This window comes from Saimiri boliviensis, chromosome 7 (genome assembly GCF_048565385.1).
Source record: "Saimiri boliviensis isolate mSaiBol1 chromosome 7, mSaiBol1.pri, whole genome shotgun sequence".
In the NCBI taxonomy this organism is placed as follows: domain Eukaryota; kingdom Metazoa; phylum Chordata; class Mammalia; order Primates; family Cebidae; genus Saimiri; species Saimiri boliviensis.
Window position 1 is genome coordinate 105546171 of NC_133455.1, and position 18041 is coordinate 105564211.

At 38.1% G+C, this 18041-nt stretch overlaps 1 protein-coding gene across 5 annotated transcripts in view; it reads left to right on the top strand.

Moving 5' to 3' along the window:
- TMEM117 (transmembrane protein 117) overlaps positions 1 to 18041 on the top strand; it is a 515768-nt gene that overhangs the window by 69624 nt on the left and 428103 nt on the right. Inside the window, exon 1 of one of the 5 annotated variants that reach the window (XM_074403161.1) lies at positions 14324 to 16009. The exons of the other annotated variants lie outside the window; for them this stretch is intronic. Coding sequence (XP_074259262.1) covers positions 15916 to 16009 — 94 coding nt within the window. The 5' untranslated portion in view covers positions 14324 to 15915. Of the gene's footprint in view, positions 1 to 14323; positions 16010 to 18041 lie in introns of those variants that run through there. 5 annotated transcript variants of the gene reach the window in all.

The following is an 18041-nucleotide window of genomic DNA, read 5'->3' on the forward strand; positions in this document are numbered from 1 at the left end:
TGTTCTGCTAGATATCCCTCATCTGTAGTTAATTCATCCAGACTATCAACAAACTCATGTGCTCCTTCCTCATCCACACTCGCCGCTTCTCCAGTCACTCGAACACTATGCATTTGGAATCTTTTCTTGAATCTCTGGAACCAGCCAGTGCTTGCTACAAATTCTTGACTATAATCTTCTCCAGCACGCTCCTTCAGAGTCTGAAATAGACTTCTCGCCTTCATCTGCACAGTAAAAAGACTTAATGCTGTCCATTTTTGAATTTGATCTTCCATCCAAATATATAGCAATTTCTCCATTTTGTGGATGGGCCCGCTTTCTTGCTTTGTTATTACCGTCGATCACATGGGTGCAGAACCTTTCACAGCTTCACGAATTCCTTTTTTATCTTTCAAAATCGTCAACACAGTTGAGTGTGATAACTTCGTATCATGTGCGATCACATTCACTTTCTTTCCTCCTTTGTACTGTTAATTACCTTCATTTTCATGTTGAGATCGATGGCCTTTCTTTCCTTCTTGGCAGGCTGAGGCGTAGACAAAGACAATTTCCTCTTGATAGACATCTTGGGAGGGGTTTGATGAAAAATATCCAAGACACAAAATACAAATTGCTGTACCGAGTCTGGGATAACAGTTGAAATGGTGCACACGGAAATGGTAGTGCTGCCAGAAGCTGGTCCACACTGTCGTACGCCCAGCTGGGCAACGTTTGCGCTGCCAGACGCGGAGCAGTTTTGGCTAGCGATTGTGGTAAAGTCAAATGATCGTAAGTTGCATAAGTCGTAAGTCGATCAATACCTGTACTGAATATGATTGTTTTCTGAACAGATTCAAAACTTTCTCATAATTTTGCTGATAACGGCAAATCTGGTCTTCCATCTTCTCCTGCCTGCTTTATTCTAGCCATGCTGGCAGCTGATTAGATGGTGCCCATCCAGATTGAGGGTGGGTCTGCCTCTCCCTGTCCACTGACTTACTGTCAGTCTCCTTTCACAGCACCCTTAAAGACACACCCAGGAACAATAGTTTTCATCCTTTAATCCAATCAAGTTAACAGTAGTGACCATCACAATATTTAATAATAAAAATATTAATATTAATTGAGATCCTACCTTGCAGCAATAGTATATGAGGTATTGGAGATACAAAGATTTGCGGGAAATATTTTTTATCCTCAAGAGGCTCTCAGCCTAGCAGTAGAGACAGTGTTTCCTAGATTGAGCCTTCTCCTTCCCTATCTCCGTTTCCATCTCTTACTGAAATCTTAGTCATTTTTCAGAGCTCAGCAAAAATGTCACCTCCTCTATAAAGTCATTTCTATTTCTTCTGGTCATCATCTGATCACTTCTATATGGCAGTTTTATTGTTCATAGTTTGTAGTTACATGGTTGTCCTCAATGTTCTTTGTCTCCTACTCTGCTGACATTTGGGAAGAAGCAACATTTGAGTTCAGTCTATGGCACCTCGTACAGGATAGGCACCCCCATGTTTTTGAACATTGAGGTAGGTGTAACACTCACTTCTAGATTGCCTGAAATAAACACATTTTTGTGGTTCACACATTCTTTTTTCATTTTTTCTCAGTCCATGGCCTTTGCTGGAGGCTTTGGTGGCCATGGTTACACCATGTGACTTACCCTCACTGCAGTTGACTGTCTAGGAATGTATACATGACGAAAGGTTGGTGAACTCAATTGCCAACCCACAGCTTATCATTTTATCGTGCTTTCTAATGTGTTTGCATTAAGATGAGGAAGTTTCAGTTTATGGTGGGTGTTTGCCCTATAGTTTAATATATTTTTGAGTTAGGCAACTATATTGGTCTGTGCACAACAAGAAGAAGCTGCTCAAGAGAAAAAATAGAGAAGAGAAATTCACCATATAAACTTTGAGAGAATGACTGGACTAGTTGCCTAGATCAAGTGCCTATAAGACAACTTTTTCTTTCCCTATGAGATGGCCTCTATCATTATTAAATAAATTCCCCCTCACTTGAACTATATTGAGTGTTCTTTTGCAACCCAAAATGCTTTGAATAAAACATTGCCAGATTCAGTCTTCTCAGTCTCTCACCATATTGTTAAACTCCTGAGAGCTGCTTTCTCAAATGTTTTCTTTGGCTTTTGTGGTACTGAATTATTTTAGTTCTTTCCTCACCTATCAGTTCCATCTATACTTTCCTTTTGTAACTGTTTCTTTTTATCCTATTAAATATAGGCATTGCTGAAAGTTTTGCCTTTTGCCTTCATTTTTTTTTTTTTTTTTTTTTTTTTAGAGACTGAGTCTTGCTCTGTTGCCCAGGCTGGAGTACAGTGGCATGTTATTGGCTCACTGTAGCCCCTGCCTCCTGGGTTCAAGTAATTCTGCTGCCTTAGCCTCCTGGGTAGTTGGGACCACAGGTGTGTGCTACCATGCCCATCTAATTTTTGTATTTTTAGTAGAGGTGGGGTTTCACCATGTTGGCCAGGCTAGTCTCAAATTCCTGACCTCAAGTGATCCGCTTGGGCCTTGGCCTCCCAAAATGCTGGGATTACAGGTGTGAGCCGTCATGCCTGGCCTTTGCCTTCATTCTCTTTGTCCATGCTTTCTCCCTCATGACTCTTGTCTAATTCCCATGGCATCGGCTGTCAAGCCTGTGAATGTGACTAATATACCACACACACATGCACACATTTACACAGTCACACACAGATTTCCTTCACAGTTTTAGCTTCTCTCCTAACTTCTCCTCTTTACTTATTGGCATCTGAAACTTAACATCTCAAAACAGAATTCCTTATCTTTCCCTCCAGATGAGTTTGTAGATTTTGGATGATTTAGAAGTACTTCTTCATTCTTAATTCTATGAAGGTGAGTTCTTATGACTTTATTTCCTGTTAGTTGTGTAATTTTCTTAGTAATCTAGCTAGACATTTTAATGCCCTTGTAGGTATTTTAGTGTCAAACTAGACTTTCAGGATATGTTGTGATTAATAATGATTAATAATAGACCCTTTCTGAGTAGTGATTAATAATAATAGCTCCTACTTGAACCTCACATTTCCAGATCTATTCTAAATCTGGCTGTGGGATGGGAGACTCTTTTCATCTCATCTGTAATCCACTTTAGATATCTAGGATACAGGAAAAAAGTGCCTTTGGTGTTCCAAGAGTGAGTTAATCTCACTGACCTATTATAGTGTTCCTTACACAGTTTTCCATGGCTGAAAGCACCATGTGATGTTGGTGTTAAATAACTTCACAATATCCAACACAGTAGTTAGTTGTGCTCTAAAAGGCTGCTTCTCTTACATAACACTTTTCTTGAAATTCAACTCCTGAACTGATTCATTAGCATTTGCAACAGAACCGGAGAGTCAGAAGATCTACCAAAAGTAGGATTGGCTCTGAGACAAAAGTTACCTCATAAGTTGTTGAAAAAGTAACCAATGTGACAGACTTGAGAACTTCTAGATTCTTACTTCAGCCAAGAAAGACAGCACTCATTTTCTAATTAGGATGGAGCAGCTGTCAGTCAGTGGATTTCTATCAAGTATATGTTATAAGCAGATAATCAAGCATTATGGCAAGATCCAAAAGATCTTGAGAATGCAGCCCCTGCCCTTGCACAAGAACCTTTCATACCACTGAGAATTCAATACAAGTCCCAATCTAATCACATGAAAGTAGCTGCTTTCTGTAGATTCATATTGCTTGAAGTCTGGTCCTAAATAAGTTTAATTATGAAACCCAAAATATTTTTCTTAGCTCCAATTGAAAGCAGCCTGTTAGCAATGAACTTTGTAAGATAGTGAAAGTTGGATTATCTAGGGCTCATTTTACTGAAAATCTTTACTGATGAGTACTGTTTATAAACCATAGTAACAATTTTTGTTCATAATTTGTAAAAGATTATGAACTTTCTCCATTGTTAAAACTATAAACTCGTTTTTAGTGTATGGTAGGGGGTTTTATTGTGTGCAGTGTAAAATATTGGTAGTAGTTCATAGATGCATTTTTAAGTAGCAATAATAACCAGCCTCATATCATGATCATTCTGAATAAACAGTAATTTACCATATTGTGAATTCTGCATGGAATCATGGGAAATTGTGCTTTGTTTCCTTAGTAAGCCACTTCAGCTAACAGAAGACCTTTGAAATCCATTTCAGGTATGTTTTCCTAAGTTTTTATTCTTTTTGAAGTGAGAATGTACACAAATCACTAACTTTTAGCAACTATAAAAGTGACTACCATTTATTGAGCACCTGCTCAATACCCACCACAGTGCACGGTACTTTACAAACATTCTGCTTAATTGTTCTCTTTTGAATTGGCAGAATCAAGTAGTATATTAGAAAGGAAATGAGCTTTGGAGGCAGACAGAGCTGGATTTGCCACTACCTAGATATGTGACCTTGTGCAAAGTGCTTTTCTTGTCTCTGAAGAGGTTTATCCTAAGGATTCATATATACTCATTTTATTCTCATATATATATTACTATAAAGTGAGTCAAAATTGGTAAGCACTCCATGAGGGTTCACATGATCCATGACCATTTCCTTCTAGTGGTTGATGATTGACGGTAGTTTGTAATTGAAGGCAAGTTTTTAAGTTTGGAGCCCACTCACAACTATTTTCTCACCTTGTTCTCCAAGAGTCCAATCCTCCAAACCACAGTAAAAATCTTTTAGTGGGATTAGACTGCCAGAGTTTGCTGCAGCCTATTGTATTTAAATAGGGTACTTACAAAAATAGTTTTTTGGTTTATTTGCGTCTTAGCTTTTTTGTTAAGATCTTCTTTAGAGATCTGCTGAGGCAGTGTTCTGAGGATGGGGCAGTCATTACACACAGGTAGTTTCAGAAGTTATAACAGTGACCACAGCTTTTTGGAAAATTACCCTTTATTAAGGAATTAAAAAGAAATCAATTAGATCTTTCTTTATTATACCTGAAGAAACTCGCATGCCCTTAAATTATTTTATATTCTCTGCAATTCTTTGTTTTTGGGAGAGGGATTATTTAAAGGGCAATGCATGCTTAGTACAGAACATTTGGAAACTACGGAACAAAGAGAGTGGGAGAGAGAGAGGAAGGAAGAAAAGAAAGGAAGAACAAGAGGAAGAACAATGAAAAAGAAGAAGAAAATTAAAATCACCTACTATTTGGAGACTCTTGACCAACCAGAACATAATTTTTTTTCTGGATTTCCCTGATTTCATTAAGTATTATAGCCCATCATATAGATAGATGTACTGTTATTTATTGAATCAAACTTCATTGCTCACTTAGGTTGTTTCTATTTTGATTTTGATGTAAATGAAACATCTTTGTATATAAATCTTTGAATAAATGTATTTTTTTGGGGAAAAGACTCCTAGAAAGAGAATTACTGTGTCAAAAGGAGTTGACTTTTAAGAAAACTCTGGAAACAAACTGTGCAAAGGGTTTCTGAAAAGAATGAAACAAGTTATGTTTCTGCCAGTAGCATATGGGAGTTATTTTTCTCCAAATGCTTTCTGTTTCAACAATAGATCATTCATTTGGCCCTGTTTTTTTTTTTTTTTTTTTTTTTTTTTTGAGATGGAGTCTTGCTCTATTACTCAGGTTGGAGTGCGGGGGCACAGTCTTTGCTCATTGCAACCTTCATCTCCTGGGTTCAAGCCATTCTCCTGTTTCAGCTTTACAAGTAACTGGGATTACAGGTGTGCACCACCATACCCGGCTAATGTTTGTGTTTTTAGTAGAGATGGGATTTCACCATGTTGTCTAGGTTGGTCCTGAACTCCTGACCTCAAGTGATCTGCAAGTCTTGGCCTCCCAAAGTGCTGGGATTACAGGCATGAGCCACCGCACCCGGCTGGCACTGTTTAACTTATTTACATGTGTCATTTTCCTCACCAAGAAAATCATAAATTGAAACTGCTAGTGTACAAAATAGAGCAGAGCACCACAGAGCTACTAACCAACTTTTTAGAATTATGAAGAATAGTTGAAGCATCTGAAGGCATTTTTAAGTTTTCTATTTCAAAAAGAAATGAAGTAAAATATACATATTCCATGAAATTATGAATCTGTTTGCCTAACATTTTTTTTTCAAGAGCCAAGGAGAGAATGGGATTTAGTATTCAGCAAATATTGTACCATTTCTTAACAGTATATACAATTTGTACATTTCATTTTCTATTCTGCAGTGATAATTGTGACATATTACATAGAGAAAATGCTATTAACATTTTATGGATTTGGGAAGACATTTGCATACTCAATATCTATGAAAATATTCTGTTTGATCAATTGTGCATTCTGTTGGTGAATTTACAACTGATTGTCTTATGTTTCAAGGCAGAGTCAGACATGACAGTGTTAATTGGAACAGAAGTGATGTGGGGGACCTGGAAGTTGGAACTAGACATGCCCTTGAGTGAGGGAGGCTAGAGATGGGTTGGGATCACGGTATAACTATAGACACTGGGGGAAAGATCCTTTCAGGAAGGTACTTTATGGTATCTAGAGAGCTGACATAATGGTTTCATCAGAACAAAGGCCCAGGCACAGAAGGAATTGAGCAAGGGACCCAGTTACCACATCTAAAGGATCAGTTGGGACTTGGTTTCAGGAAAACAAGACAGAATCCTGTTGTTAGAGCTTTGCCAAAGAGTCAGTTATCAGAGTTGAACTAATAGCAAGGTTGACTTGATATCTAGAGCTCTACGTTGAGCTAAAGTTCCCTTCTCATGAGGAGGCTATTGGTCCAAAGCCTGAGATAAGAGTGAACATCCAGGAGTGTGTCAGTGGCTTCCACTGCGGGAAGAGAAGGGATAGGGGTAGTAGGGTATTGGAACCAGGCAGACCATGGTAGTATCACCCAAAGGTGACTATTAATGTTTTAGAAGTAAGAGGGATACATGATGACTCAGAGGAGCCAGTCCTAGATTCAGTGCTATTTAACACTTCCATTAAATGGATAGATTAGAGAACAAGCCATTAGTTACTCAAATGACATCAAGTAAAAATAGTTACTTGCATATTAGTGAACAAGATAAGATTTCAGCATAATCTTAAAAAACTGAAAACTGATTAAAACCCAACAGTACCTTAGCAAGTACAAAAGCACACTAGTACCTTTAAATAGAAAAATAAATGCTACAAGTAAATTATTTTTCCTAAAATTATAGACCAAAAAATGGAAGACTTTTATTTTCTGGTTGACCTTTTCTGGAAAACTCATGAGGTATTGATGGAATATTTAAACTGTGACATTGATAACTTTACTCTTGCCAGTGTTAAATGTTTTCTGAAATTTACTTGATTTTCTAGAGTATAGTTATGCTCAGAAAAAGAATAAAATATTATCAGACCTCTCTTGCTGCTACTGGTATGTACTTTTCAGAAGAAGGATTATATATATTTTTGGGTACAAGTCAAGAAAAGTGAATACCATGAGATTATGAAAAAGATAATATGGTTTTTCTAGCACTGATGGGAAAAGGTTACTAAGCACTACTATTTACTGCTTCTGCTGGTGTTTTAATAAGAAATTTTCTAAGAAATCGAGTGTTGAGGACATAAAATCAATTGAGTACAAGAGGGCCTTTTGAATATAGGAAAATACAGATTAGCTCAAGGGACATTAAAATGAGTCATCTCACATAAAAAATGGGATATCAGTGAAGCAGAAAATTTTGTTGGAATGATTTTTATGTGTTGCATTAATAATTTACATTCAATTTCATTTAAAACTGGTTAGGACAGTGGGAGGTGGGGAGGGTGGGGAGGGATAACGTGGGTAGAAATACCAGATATAGGTGATGGGGGGATGAAGGGAGCAAACCACCTTGCCTTGTATATACCTATGCCACAATCCTGCATGATCTGCACATGTACCCCAGAGCCTAAAGTACAATAAAAAACACTGGGTAGAATATTTGAAAAATATCTACTGTAGTTGGCAATGTTCTTTTTAGATCAAGAAAAGATGAAGAGGCAGGTGATAAGGGAGCATTTATAGCCTAAGATGTGGGTTTAGGAGAACCCTGACATTAAAGAAAATGTTAAAATGTTTGATATATCTACACTTTACAAAAAGGTTTCTGCTAGTGAGCTCTTTTTCTTGGAGATTAATCAACCCAAGGAACACTTTACCTTGCAGCACAGCGCAGCCTGGGCCATTTATATGCTTACCCATGGTTATCTGGTTATCTGACCTCTTGGAACAAGAATCCTGTCCTTTATAATTTTCCTACCACCAAGAGTGGTTAAGCAAGTGTTTGCCCTGCCTCAATGACTCCTTTATGTTCTCAAATGCCATCGTTCTAATGGCTTAACTTTTTCTTCCACAAAAAGAAACAAAGCCCAATTCTTTAACTTTCATCACTGTCATATTGAATGATCACATGTTCACAGAGTATTGTGTTGTAAATGAATGCATGGTCATTTTGCCAGATGGTATCATTTAAGAAAAGAAGTATTTTGATTTTTCTAAGATCAGTTTGCATGAGCAAACTGGCGTGTTCACAGATTAAAAAGAATGATTTCTTATTTTCCTCAAAGTCATACAATAAAACAGATTCATTAAACAGTTCACTAGAAGAAAGTCTATTTCCTTAAAAACAACCTTTTAGGCCAGGCGAGGTGGCTCATGCCTGTAATCCCAGAACTTTGTAGGCTGATGGGCAGGATCGCTTCAGCCTAGGAGTTCAAGGTCACAGTGAGCTGTGATGGCACCACAGCACTCCAGCCTAGGTGACAGAGCATGACCCTGTCTTTTAAAACAAACAGACAAAAACAACTTTTTAGTTTTACAATTCCTAATGTTTAAAATTTGATATTAGTGTTTAAAATTTGCTTTAACTTTTAGTATCTATTTCAATCTTATCCCTAATTCTACACTCCTCATCAGGCCCTTCACAAACCAGTCTTTCTCCTGAGGCCCCAGCCTTTTTTATACATTGATCATTTATCACTCCCAGGTTGGTGCTTGGCTTCCATTTCCCTGGTCCCAAACCTTTATATCTGGATAAGAGAAATCAGTTATAAAACTAATATTCTCTATACCCAAGAAAACTCCTTTATATTGTTATGCCAAGCAGTTTAGTCCCTGTTGTTCCAGTTTCTTCACTCCAAAATAGCATTCACCTCAACATTTGCTTATGAAAACACCTGTTTTTGAGCATGTGTGTGCCTGTGTATGTCTCCCCTAACCCCAAGATTTCTAGTTTAAGTTATGCAGAGAAAGCTTAGAAAGGGTAGCTGCAGTTGCAAGGCATCAGATGACTTTCTTAGTATCCAACCTAGAATACTTGAGGATTCTTTCTATTCATTCTCTTATTCCCAGTATGCACTCATCTGTGTTTTCTAGGCACCCAATCGGAGGGGTGATGGACAATGTTGATGGGGAATGGGAACGAGAAGATGATCACTTTTCTTCTCCGGGCAGATCCATGTCTCAAGACATTCTCCCATTAGATTATATTAACTGTTAGTCCATTAACATAGACTTTACTTATTTATTTTTAAATATTGATTTATTTATTTGCATTTTCACATAGACTTTTAAAACCATAGTGGATAATATCAGAAAGTTGTGTTTCTGGGCTCTTTGATCTGCAGCTTGAGAGTGTTAGAAATAACCTGAAGTGTTCAGATTAGAGAAGGATCGAGACTAATTTGGTTATTTAATTTATGAAAGTGATTTAGGCCTGGAGCAACAACTTTATTTACTACGAATTTCTGGATATGGCATATCTTTATATTTTTGGAGAAGGGAGCAGTCCTGAGTTTGATGACATCCTTTTTTCTGTTTCCTCCATGTTTTGATCCTGTGCCTCCAAATCCCCCAAATCTTTCTGTAGCTTTTGCTTAGATCACATGAGTAAATATAATTTAAAAGTATACTGTATATTTTCTGATAATTGTCAAGCACTTAATATCATTACTGTTTATTTCTGTTTTGGTTATATTAATTGTGTTCATTTTAACCAAATATTTATATCAGCATGCTAAACATTACATTGTATTTTGCCATTAATAATTTTCTACCCTAACATTATTTTCTCTATGACATACTTTTTAAACTCCTATTTTATTTTTTCTATTTTATTTCTATTTACACATTCATGGTTGTGCAGTACATGTTAGATGAATTCAATTGTTAAACAAAGATGGCAGAATAAGACCGGGTGCAGTGGCTCACGCTTGTAATCCCAGTGCTTTGGCAGGCTGAGGTGGGTGGATCACTTGCGGTCTGGAATTTGAGACTGCCCTGGCCAACAGGGTGAAACACCATCTCTACTAAAAATACAAACATTAGCCGGGCATGGTGGTGAGTGTCTGTAATCCCAGCTACTCAGGAGGCTGAGGCAGGACGACTGCTTGAACCTGGGTGACAGAGGTTGCAGTGAGCTGGGGTCATGCCACTGCCCTCCAGCCTGGGTGAGGAGGTGAGAGTGTCTCAAAAAAAAAAAAAAATGGCAGAATGAACACTACATGAGGGCAGGGATTTTTATGTGTTTTGTTAACTCCTGTATCCTTGGCACTTTTAAGAGTGCCTGATACATAGTATACATTAAAAAAATATGAATTTAATAAATGAAAAAATGGAAATGTGTCTTTTTTTCACCTTGGTTAATATTATCCTTAAAGTACTGATGTTTTTGTTGGTACTTTCCATGTGATTTTCAATTAATATATGTGTAGCCTTTAATCTACCCCAAGAAAATTAGCCTCATTAATTTATAGTTATAGTCATTTTATCCAAATATAAACTATGCAGTTTAGGCATCTTCCTATTTTTAAGAATTGGAGTCCTCCTCCAAGGAAGGCTTGTCATTATTGAGATTATTCGTAAAAGGTATCCTAGGCTTTGAAACATTCCAAAGGAAAAGTTCAAAAAATGTTTTGAGCATCTGAAACTGTTTTGAGAAGCAAAATCCTTTATAAGCCTTGAGGCAGTGATTCTTAACTTACATTGAGGCCACCAATCCTTTTGAGAATTTGGTATCTATTGAGCACGTGGCCCTGCCAAATGCACGTACAAACGTGTAAACACATTGCATTTATTAAGGGATTCGCAGGCTTCTGGACGCTCATTCATGGACTGTCTATGGGTCCTTGGACTCCAGGTAGGAAGGCTGGCTTTAAAGACATACGTACCAAGCTTTCTGTCCTTCAATATAGCTACTGGATCTGCTTCATTCTTCACCACAGGAAAGTGCCTCATGTTTCATAAACGTTGATTGAAACAGTGTCTAGTAACAAAAAAGTCACATTGTTTTATGGGCATATTTTAAACTTCTTACTATCTACATATTCATATAGGTTAATAAAGTTTATATTAGTATCTGTCCTGTCATGTTGTGGGATAAAAGATCCTATTTACCTGAAGGGAAGGGAACTAACAGAGAGGGACTTTTTTGCCTGATAGAAGGCTGGGACTATCTGAGTTACCTCTCAGAGAAACTGGGTACAGAGGGAGGAGCAGCAGACCACGTCCAACTGGGATTCTATTTCAGTCTAACATCTGGTTGTTCTCTGAGTTTATGAGTCATTTCTGTTTTTGCCACTGTGGGGCAGTTGCTTTTACAGTATGCATTATATTATCTCTAGAAAATCAATACAAATTGGATTTATGCAAGGCACAGAATCATAAAACATACTTTAATAAAAGAATAAAGGATAATTTGGGCATCTTTTAATTATTCACTTTGTTCACTTTCATCATGGCAGAAGGTAATAAGATATCTTTTATTTTTAAATTTATGTTTACAGAAATATAATTTATGTTTGCAGAGAATAGAAATATTACATGTGACCAAATATTAACTGTATCTTGTCAAGTAGGACAAAAGTTCTCATGGACTTTTCCATTTATATTGATGCATTTTAATTGAATTAGTTCTCTTATATGTTTTTGGGATATTAGATAGAAATATCCTGATGTGAAAGATAGAAATGCTTTATCCTTTCCATGTTTTCTCTGGTGCATCTGAGGGTAGACAAAGAATCACAGAAGTCTTTGGCTAAATCTAATCAATTAAAGGGAAACCATGATCCTACAACCCCATGTATACCAGTGTGTGGGAGAGTCAGGGGACTTGCAGCAGGTTCGGGAGGGCATGTGCTTGAAGGCTTGGTACTAGGAACATTCATCTATGGGGAAAAACTTGAGTTACTAAACTTTCTTTGATTCTGCTTTGGTTTTGCTTCCCTTCCCTCTGTTACTGCTGATTTCCCTTCTCAGACCTGCAGGTCCCGTAAGAAACTTAGCTTTAATGAACCCACTCCTCAGTCTTCCCCTAGATTGTGATCACATTTTATTCTTCTTTACCCCTGTGAGAAGTCTGATCTGACAATTGAATGAACTAATTCATTTCACAGATATTTGTGGTGCTCCTTCTATGTGCCAAACACTGTGCCGGAAATTCAGTGGAGAACAAAACAGACACAGGCCCTGCCAATGAAGCTTTCAGCCTCTAGTTCAGGCGTCCCCAAACTACGGCCCGCGGGCGCATGCGGCCCCCTGAGGCCATTTATCCGGCTCCCCGCCGCACTTCAGGAAGGGGCACCTCTTTCACTGGTGGTCAGTGAGAGGAGCACAGTATGTGGCGGCCCTCCAACAGTCTGAGGGACAGTGAACTGGCCCCCTGTGTAAAATGTTTGGGGACGCCTGCTCTAGTTGAATGCATGATAGAGAGGATGGGGGAGAAGACAGTGGGGAACAGTGGGTTACTTTTACTGTCCCTGACTGATACGTCTACATGTGGAAGAACAGTCAGACTGACGAGATTTCATGGTAGCAGTGCCTTCTCTTTATTCTCCTCTGTTTCATTCACGAAATAAATTGAATTTTGGATTGAGGAGCTGACCAAAAAATATTTGGGTATTTGGAAACTTTGGGATCAAAGGGAGAGGAAGCTGAAACCTTCAAAGAGTAGAGACTTATGGTATTTGATTTTGTTCATAGTATAGTATTTTGTGAATAGTTCTGTAATATTCAGTGGTATAAGTTGTGGTACCCCTTCCTTCAGCAAATTTATATTAAAACTCACTGTAAATCTGCATATCTGAAAGTCTAATATCTCTTTCTTGCGATTTTCCTCTCATCTTGATTTACCCAAAAACCCCTGAAGCTTATACTGTGAGAGGAAAATCTGGCTGCTTTCTACCCGCAAGGGAAAGCACTGATGTTTAGTGTTACTGCCATTTCTTCTTTGCTTCCACATGGTGTCAGTATTGAGTGATAGTCCTTACCAGGTATACAGACATCCAGGTTCTCAAAGTCTAGGTCTTACCCATTCTCCTTGGAGGGAGGCTTGGCCACCCTTCAGTGACATTTACCAGAGGCACTCCACACTTCTCCTTCAGTTAATATTCCCATGATGAGCCATTACCTCCTAGGATCCAAGTATTGTGCCAGGTGTCTGGAAACAGAGGGGCAGACCAAAGTTAACCCTCCTCTGTGGATCTTGGACTTCTTGTCTTGAGTTTAGTTCATCAGTCATAGTTCTTGTCTCAAGGTTATTTTGTTTCTGGAGCTTCATTACCCTTTCATGCCACTTGACTTTGTCCAGTCCACACCTATAACTTTTTTTCATTTCAAATATCAGTGCTTCTTATACAAATTGATCTTCATCCCCTTCAGTGACCAACTTTGCATAGATAAATGCTCTTGCTTGGTCACAGAACGGTTTATTGCATTTAGTCCCAGGACCGTGACTATCTGCTAGCCCTAGAATTGTCTAATTTAAAGGCCTGCTCAGGTGAGGCCTAGGAGAACAGAGAAGACTTGTGTCTATATATATATTTTTTTGAGGTAGAGTTTCACTCCTATTGCTCAGGCTGGAGTGCAATGGCACTGTCTTGGCTCACCACAACCTCCGCCTCTTGGGTTCAAGCAATTCTTCTGCCTCAGCTTCCTGAGTAGCTGAGACTACAGGCATGCAGCACCATGCCTGGCTAATCCTGTATTTTAAGTAGACATGGGGTTTCTCCATGTTGGTCAGGCTGGTCTTGAATTCCTGACCTCATGATCTGCCTGCCTTGGCCTCCCAAACTGCTGGGATTACAGGTGTGAGCCACTGTGCCCAGCCTTGTTTCTATTACTAAAACAGAAAGAGGAAGAAAAAGAAAGGAGGGAAAGAAGGAAAGAAGTAGGGAAGAAATAAAAAGAGAAAGAAAGGAAGAAAAGGAAGGAAGAAAGGAAAAAAAGAAAGAAGAAAAAAAAATCCAGTGGCATTTCCTGAGCATAGCGTCTTTAAACTAGGAGGAGGCAAGGGTAAGGGAAAACTTTTTTTTTTTTTTTTTTTTTTAATGGAAGGCTATGACCACATTTCATTGCCACTGTTGCAGATGTTGCAGCTTCAGCACCTGCCTCAACACCCTCCCCCACCGCCGCCCGCCCAGCAACCTTACTCTAATAACTCGAGTCTGATCTAGCAAAAGGGCTACTGTGACAATCACAGTAAATAGTGGCAGGGAGCTGGTAATGGTTGGGCAAGAAAAAAGTGGGGGATAAATTCATAGCCACTACTAACTCATTCTTCTCTTCCCAGCCACATTTTGAGCCACTTTCAAATCCAGCAGAAGTGGGGAGGCATGGAGGGAGAAAGTTAGAGGGGGAAATGGAACGGAGAGAGGGGAGCGATTCCCTGTTCCAGCACTTTGTTCTTCATTGCCAAATATTTTTTCAGTGTCTTAATACCAGTCATGGTAACCTCTTTATTTTCTTCAAAATGTTATTTAAATTATTAAGCTAAAATAAGAACTTTGTGTAGAATTTAGAAAAGGTAGTAAAGTTCAAAGAAGAAAACATTCTCTAGTAATCTGTCATCTAGAGAATATCACTGTTAACATTTTGGTGTGCTTTCTATGGATATGTGTTTATAAAACATGATTTATTCTGTGTATTCAATATTTATCATGATTCTTCCCCTTCTAGGTTAGTAATTATCAAGTATAAGCACATCTTAATGGCTGCATGATTTTATCACTTTATTGTGCCACCATATTTAGTTGAACATTTAGGATGTTCATGGTATGCTGCCTTTATTTTACTACTTATATCATTCTGATGTGAACATCGTAGTTCATGGATCTTTGTACATTGTCAGAAGGACAAACACAGTGAAGAGTTGTTGCATTACTGTTGCTGGAGTTTGAAACTGATGAGTCTTGATAGTGTTCTCTCTTGAACTACTGGGACTAAAAAATCAAATGACATCTCAAAGTTTTCCTACTTCATCCTAGGAGATGAAAGGGCTAAACATAAGCCAGGTAGATATATTTGATGGAGCCTCTGGCTGGTTCTGATTTCTTGTTGGCCTGAGGTATATCTAGGCTTCTTTTGTGATGTTACAGCCTCACTATTAGAGGCAATACTCTCCTCTCTACTCCTCCCAGTGGTCCATCCTTCCTCCCTGCTACAGTCAGATTTGTGTTAAGGTTGCAGCCTCCTAGAACATAATCAGATTACCTGAAGCTGTTAGTTACCTTAACCATTTATTTAAGGCTTCCCTATGCCGAGTTTTAGATGTGATGAGTTACATGCAGAGATCAAATCTGATTTACTGATATAGTGATACAATGCTAGTACTATGGCTGGGCACAGTGGCTCATGCCTGTAATCCCAACACTTTTGGAGGCCAAGGTGGGAGGATAGCTTGAGGCCAGGAGTTTGAGACCAGCCTGGGCAACATAGTGAGACCATCATCTCTAAAAAAGAAAAAATATGTGGAGGCTAAAGCAGAAAGGTCCCTTGAGCACGGTAGTTTGAGGCTGTAAGATCTTGCCTTTTAAAAACAAAGAATACTAACTCAGTGTCAGGGCATTTTAGTAAGTGATTTATGTAAGTCACCACGTAATCTTCACAGCAATCTTATGAAGTGGTTACTATTATTACCCTCATTTTACATATAACCAGAAGCAAGGAGAGGTTATGCAACTGTTACCCCAGCGGGCAGTGGCAAAACCAGGAATTAAGCCTAAGTCATCTGTCTCCCAAGGCTTTACCTTTACCCATTATGCATATGGTAAGTATAAATGTATTTTTAGCTTTTACTAACATTTATTTTTAAAAGATCTTGGGCTGCAATATTGGGGTTCATATTTCTAACCTGAATTTTCAAACCAGTTCTTGTTTATGTGTCTAATTTTAGGATTCTTTTAGATTTTTATCAAGCAAAAGGCAAACATTTTTATGAGGATTTATAAACTCATAAAAGAGGGCAGCTGGAATGAGTGACCTCATAATCCCCTTGTCCTATTATCCTGTTGCTGTTGTACCAAAGGGTGTACAATAAAGTGATAATCTTGGGTTATGCTTTTTTAGACATTAACCAGTTGAGATTGATTTAGATTTCTATGGAAGGACTTGATCTCTATTCCAGTCACTTGGTCTATGGCACTGAGTCATCATTACTGGTTTGTTAGGTTGATTTCATAGGGTTATTCTCTGGTAGATGGGGAAATCCTTCAGTTTCTATTTCTGCTCCACTAGAACACTCTTATCAAGGACACAGCCTGAGATAGAACATAACTGTCAGACACACTCACATTATTTGACAAAAATACAACCTACATGGTGCTGCAGACTGCCTGCAGAGTGCTGTGATTATGGCTGTTATAAGGGGGACGTCATTCTGTCCTTGCCTGGAATATTTCTTTTTTTCTTTTCTTCATATAATTAGTGACAGTGCGGTTTTTGTGTACGCGGCCTCCACCTGGTCTAGTCCGATTAAAGTTGATGGCTATTTTTATGTCATCAGCAATCATAATTTATTGCTTCATTTTTAGAACATCTCTTGCAGGGGTTTCGAATACTTTTTTTTGACTTATCTTTTGAAACTTGTCACCCAGTTCTTGCCAAGGTTAACAGCAAAGTTTACAAAGGTTAACAGCCAATCTCACCTGAAAATCACCGCCTAAACAAAAGGTTATTTCACCATGCGAATCCTTTTGGATAGCTTTGTCTAGCTGCATAGCTAATTACCCAATTAGAAACTACTTCTGATTTTATTTTTCAAAATAAATGCTTGCTTTGCTGTAGACTTTTTCTTTGAATTTATTTTCCTTTTTTTTTTTAAAAAAAATTAAGTTGATGCTTCCTTTGTATAGATGCTTCCTTTGTATAGATGCTTCCAGTGGGTCTTGTTAGCCCTTAGCTCTATGCCTGCCTCTTGAACACTGGGAATTATCCTGCATTCTACTGAGTTTCACAGCTGTCTGCCTTACCACTCAAAAGCATTTTAATAGTCTCACCATACCTCTGAAAATACTTTCTTTAGTCTCAGTTGACTATCATACACCAAATCCTCTTTTGTCTTAATTCTCTAATCTCCATATAATTTGATATTGCAACTGCACTTGAAGTTTTCTCAATGGATTTCCATAATGAAAATTATCTACTATATACGCTGCTTTTTTGGTGTCCTTTATTGGCTCCTTAATTTCCAGTTTCCTACAAGTATTAAGTGAACCACACAAGAGAGCTGCTTCACTAGTTCAAAAACTTTGGTATTGTATCTCCAGCCCTCCGTTCTTGCTCCTCCTCTTCTCCTCATTGCATGCGTCCTCAATCTTTTTAAAAATTTTATTTTATTGTGGTAATAACACTGGACATGAGGTATACTCTCAACACATTTTTAAGTGTACAATATATTATTGTTGACTGTAGGTACAGCAGATGTCTAGGGCTTATTCATCTAGTTTAACTGGAACTTTATGCCTGTGGATTAGTAATTCCCCATTTCCCTCTCCGGTCAGAGCCAGGCTCACAGGAGGGGAAAATTTGTATATAACATTACAAATATATACTCTCCTGTAATGTTATATACAACAGAGAGTATATATACAAATATATACTCTGTTCTGTGCATTTCTGTTTTAGATACTTCACAGAAGTAGAATCATGCTGTATTTGTCCTCCTGTGACTGGCTTATTTCACTTGGCATAATGTCCTGAAGGTTCATCTATGCTCTCTCATATGGCAGGACTTCCTTTTTTGTTAAGGCTGAATAACATATCAATGTATATATGTATATTCCACATTTTCTCTATCCCTT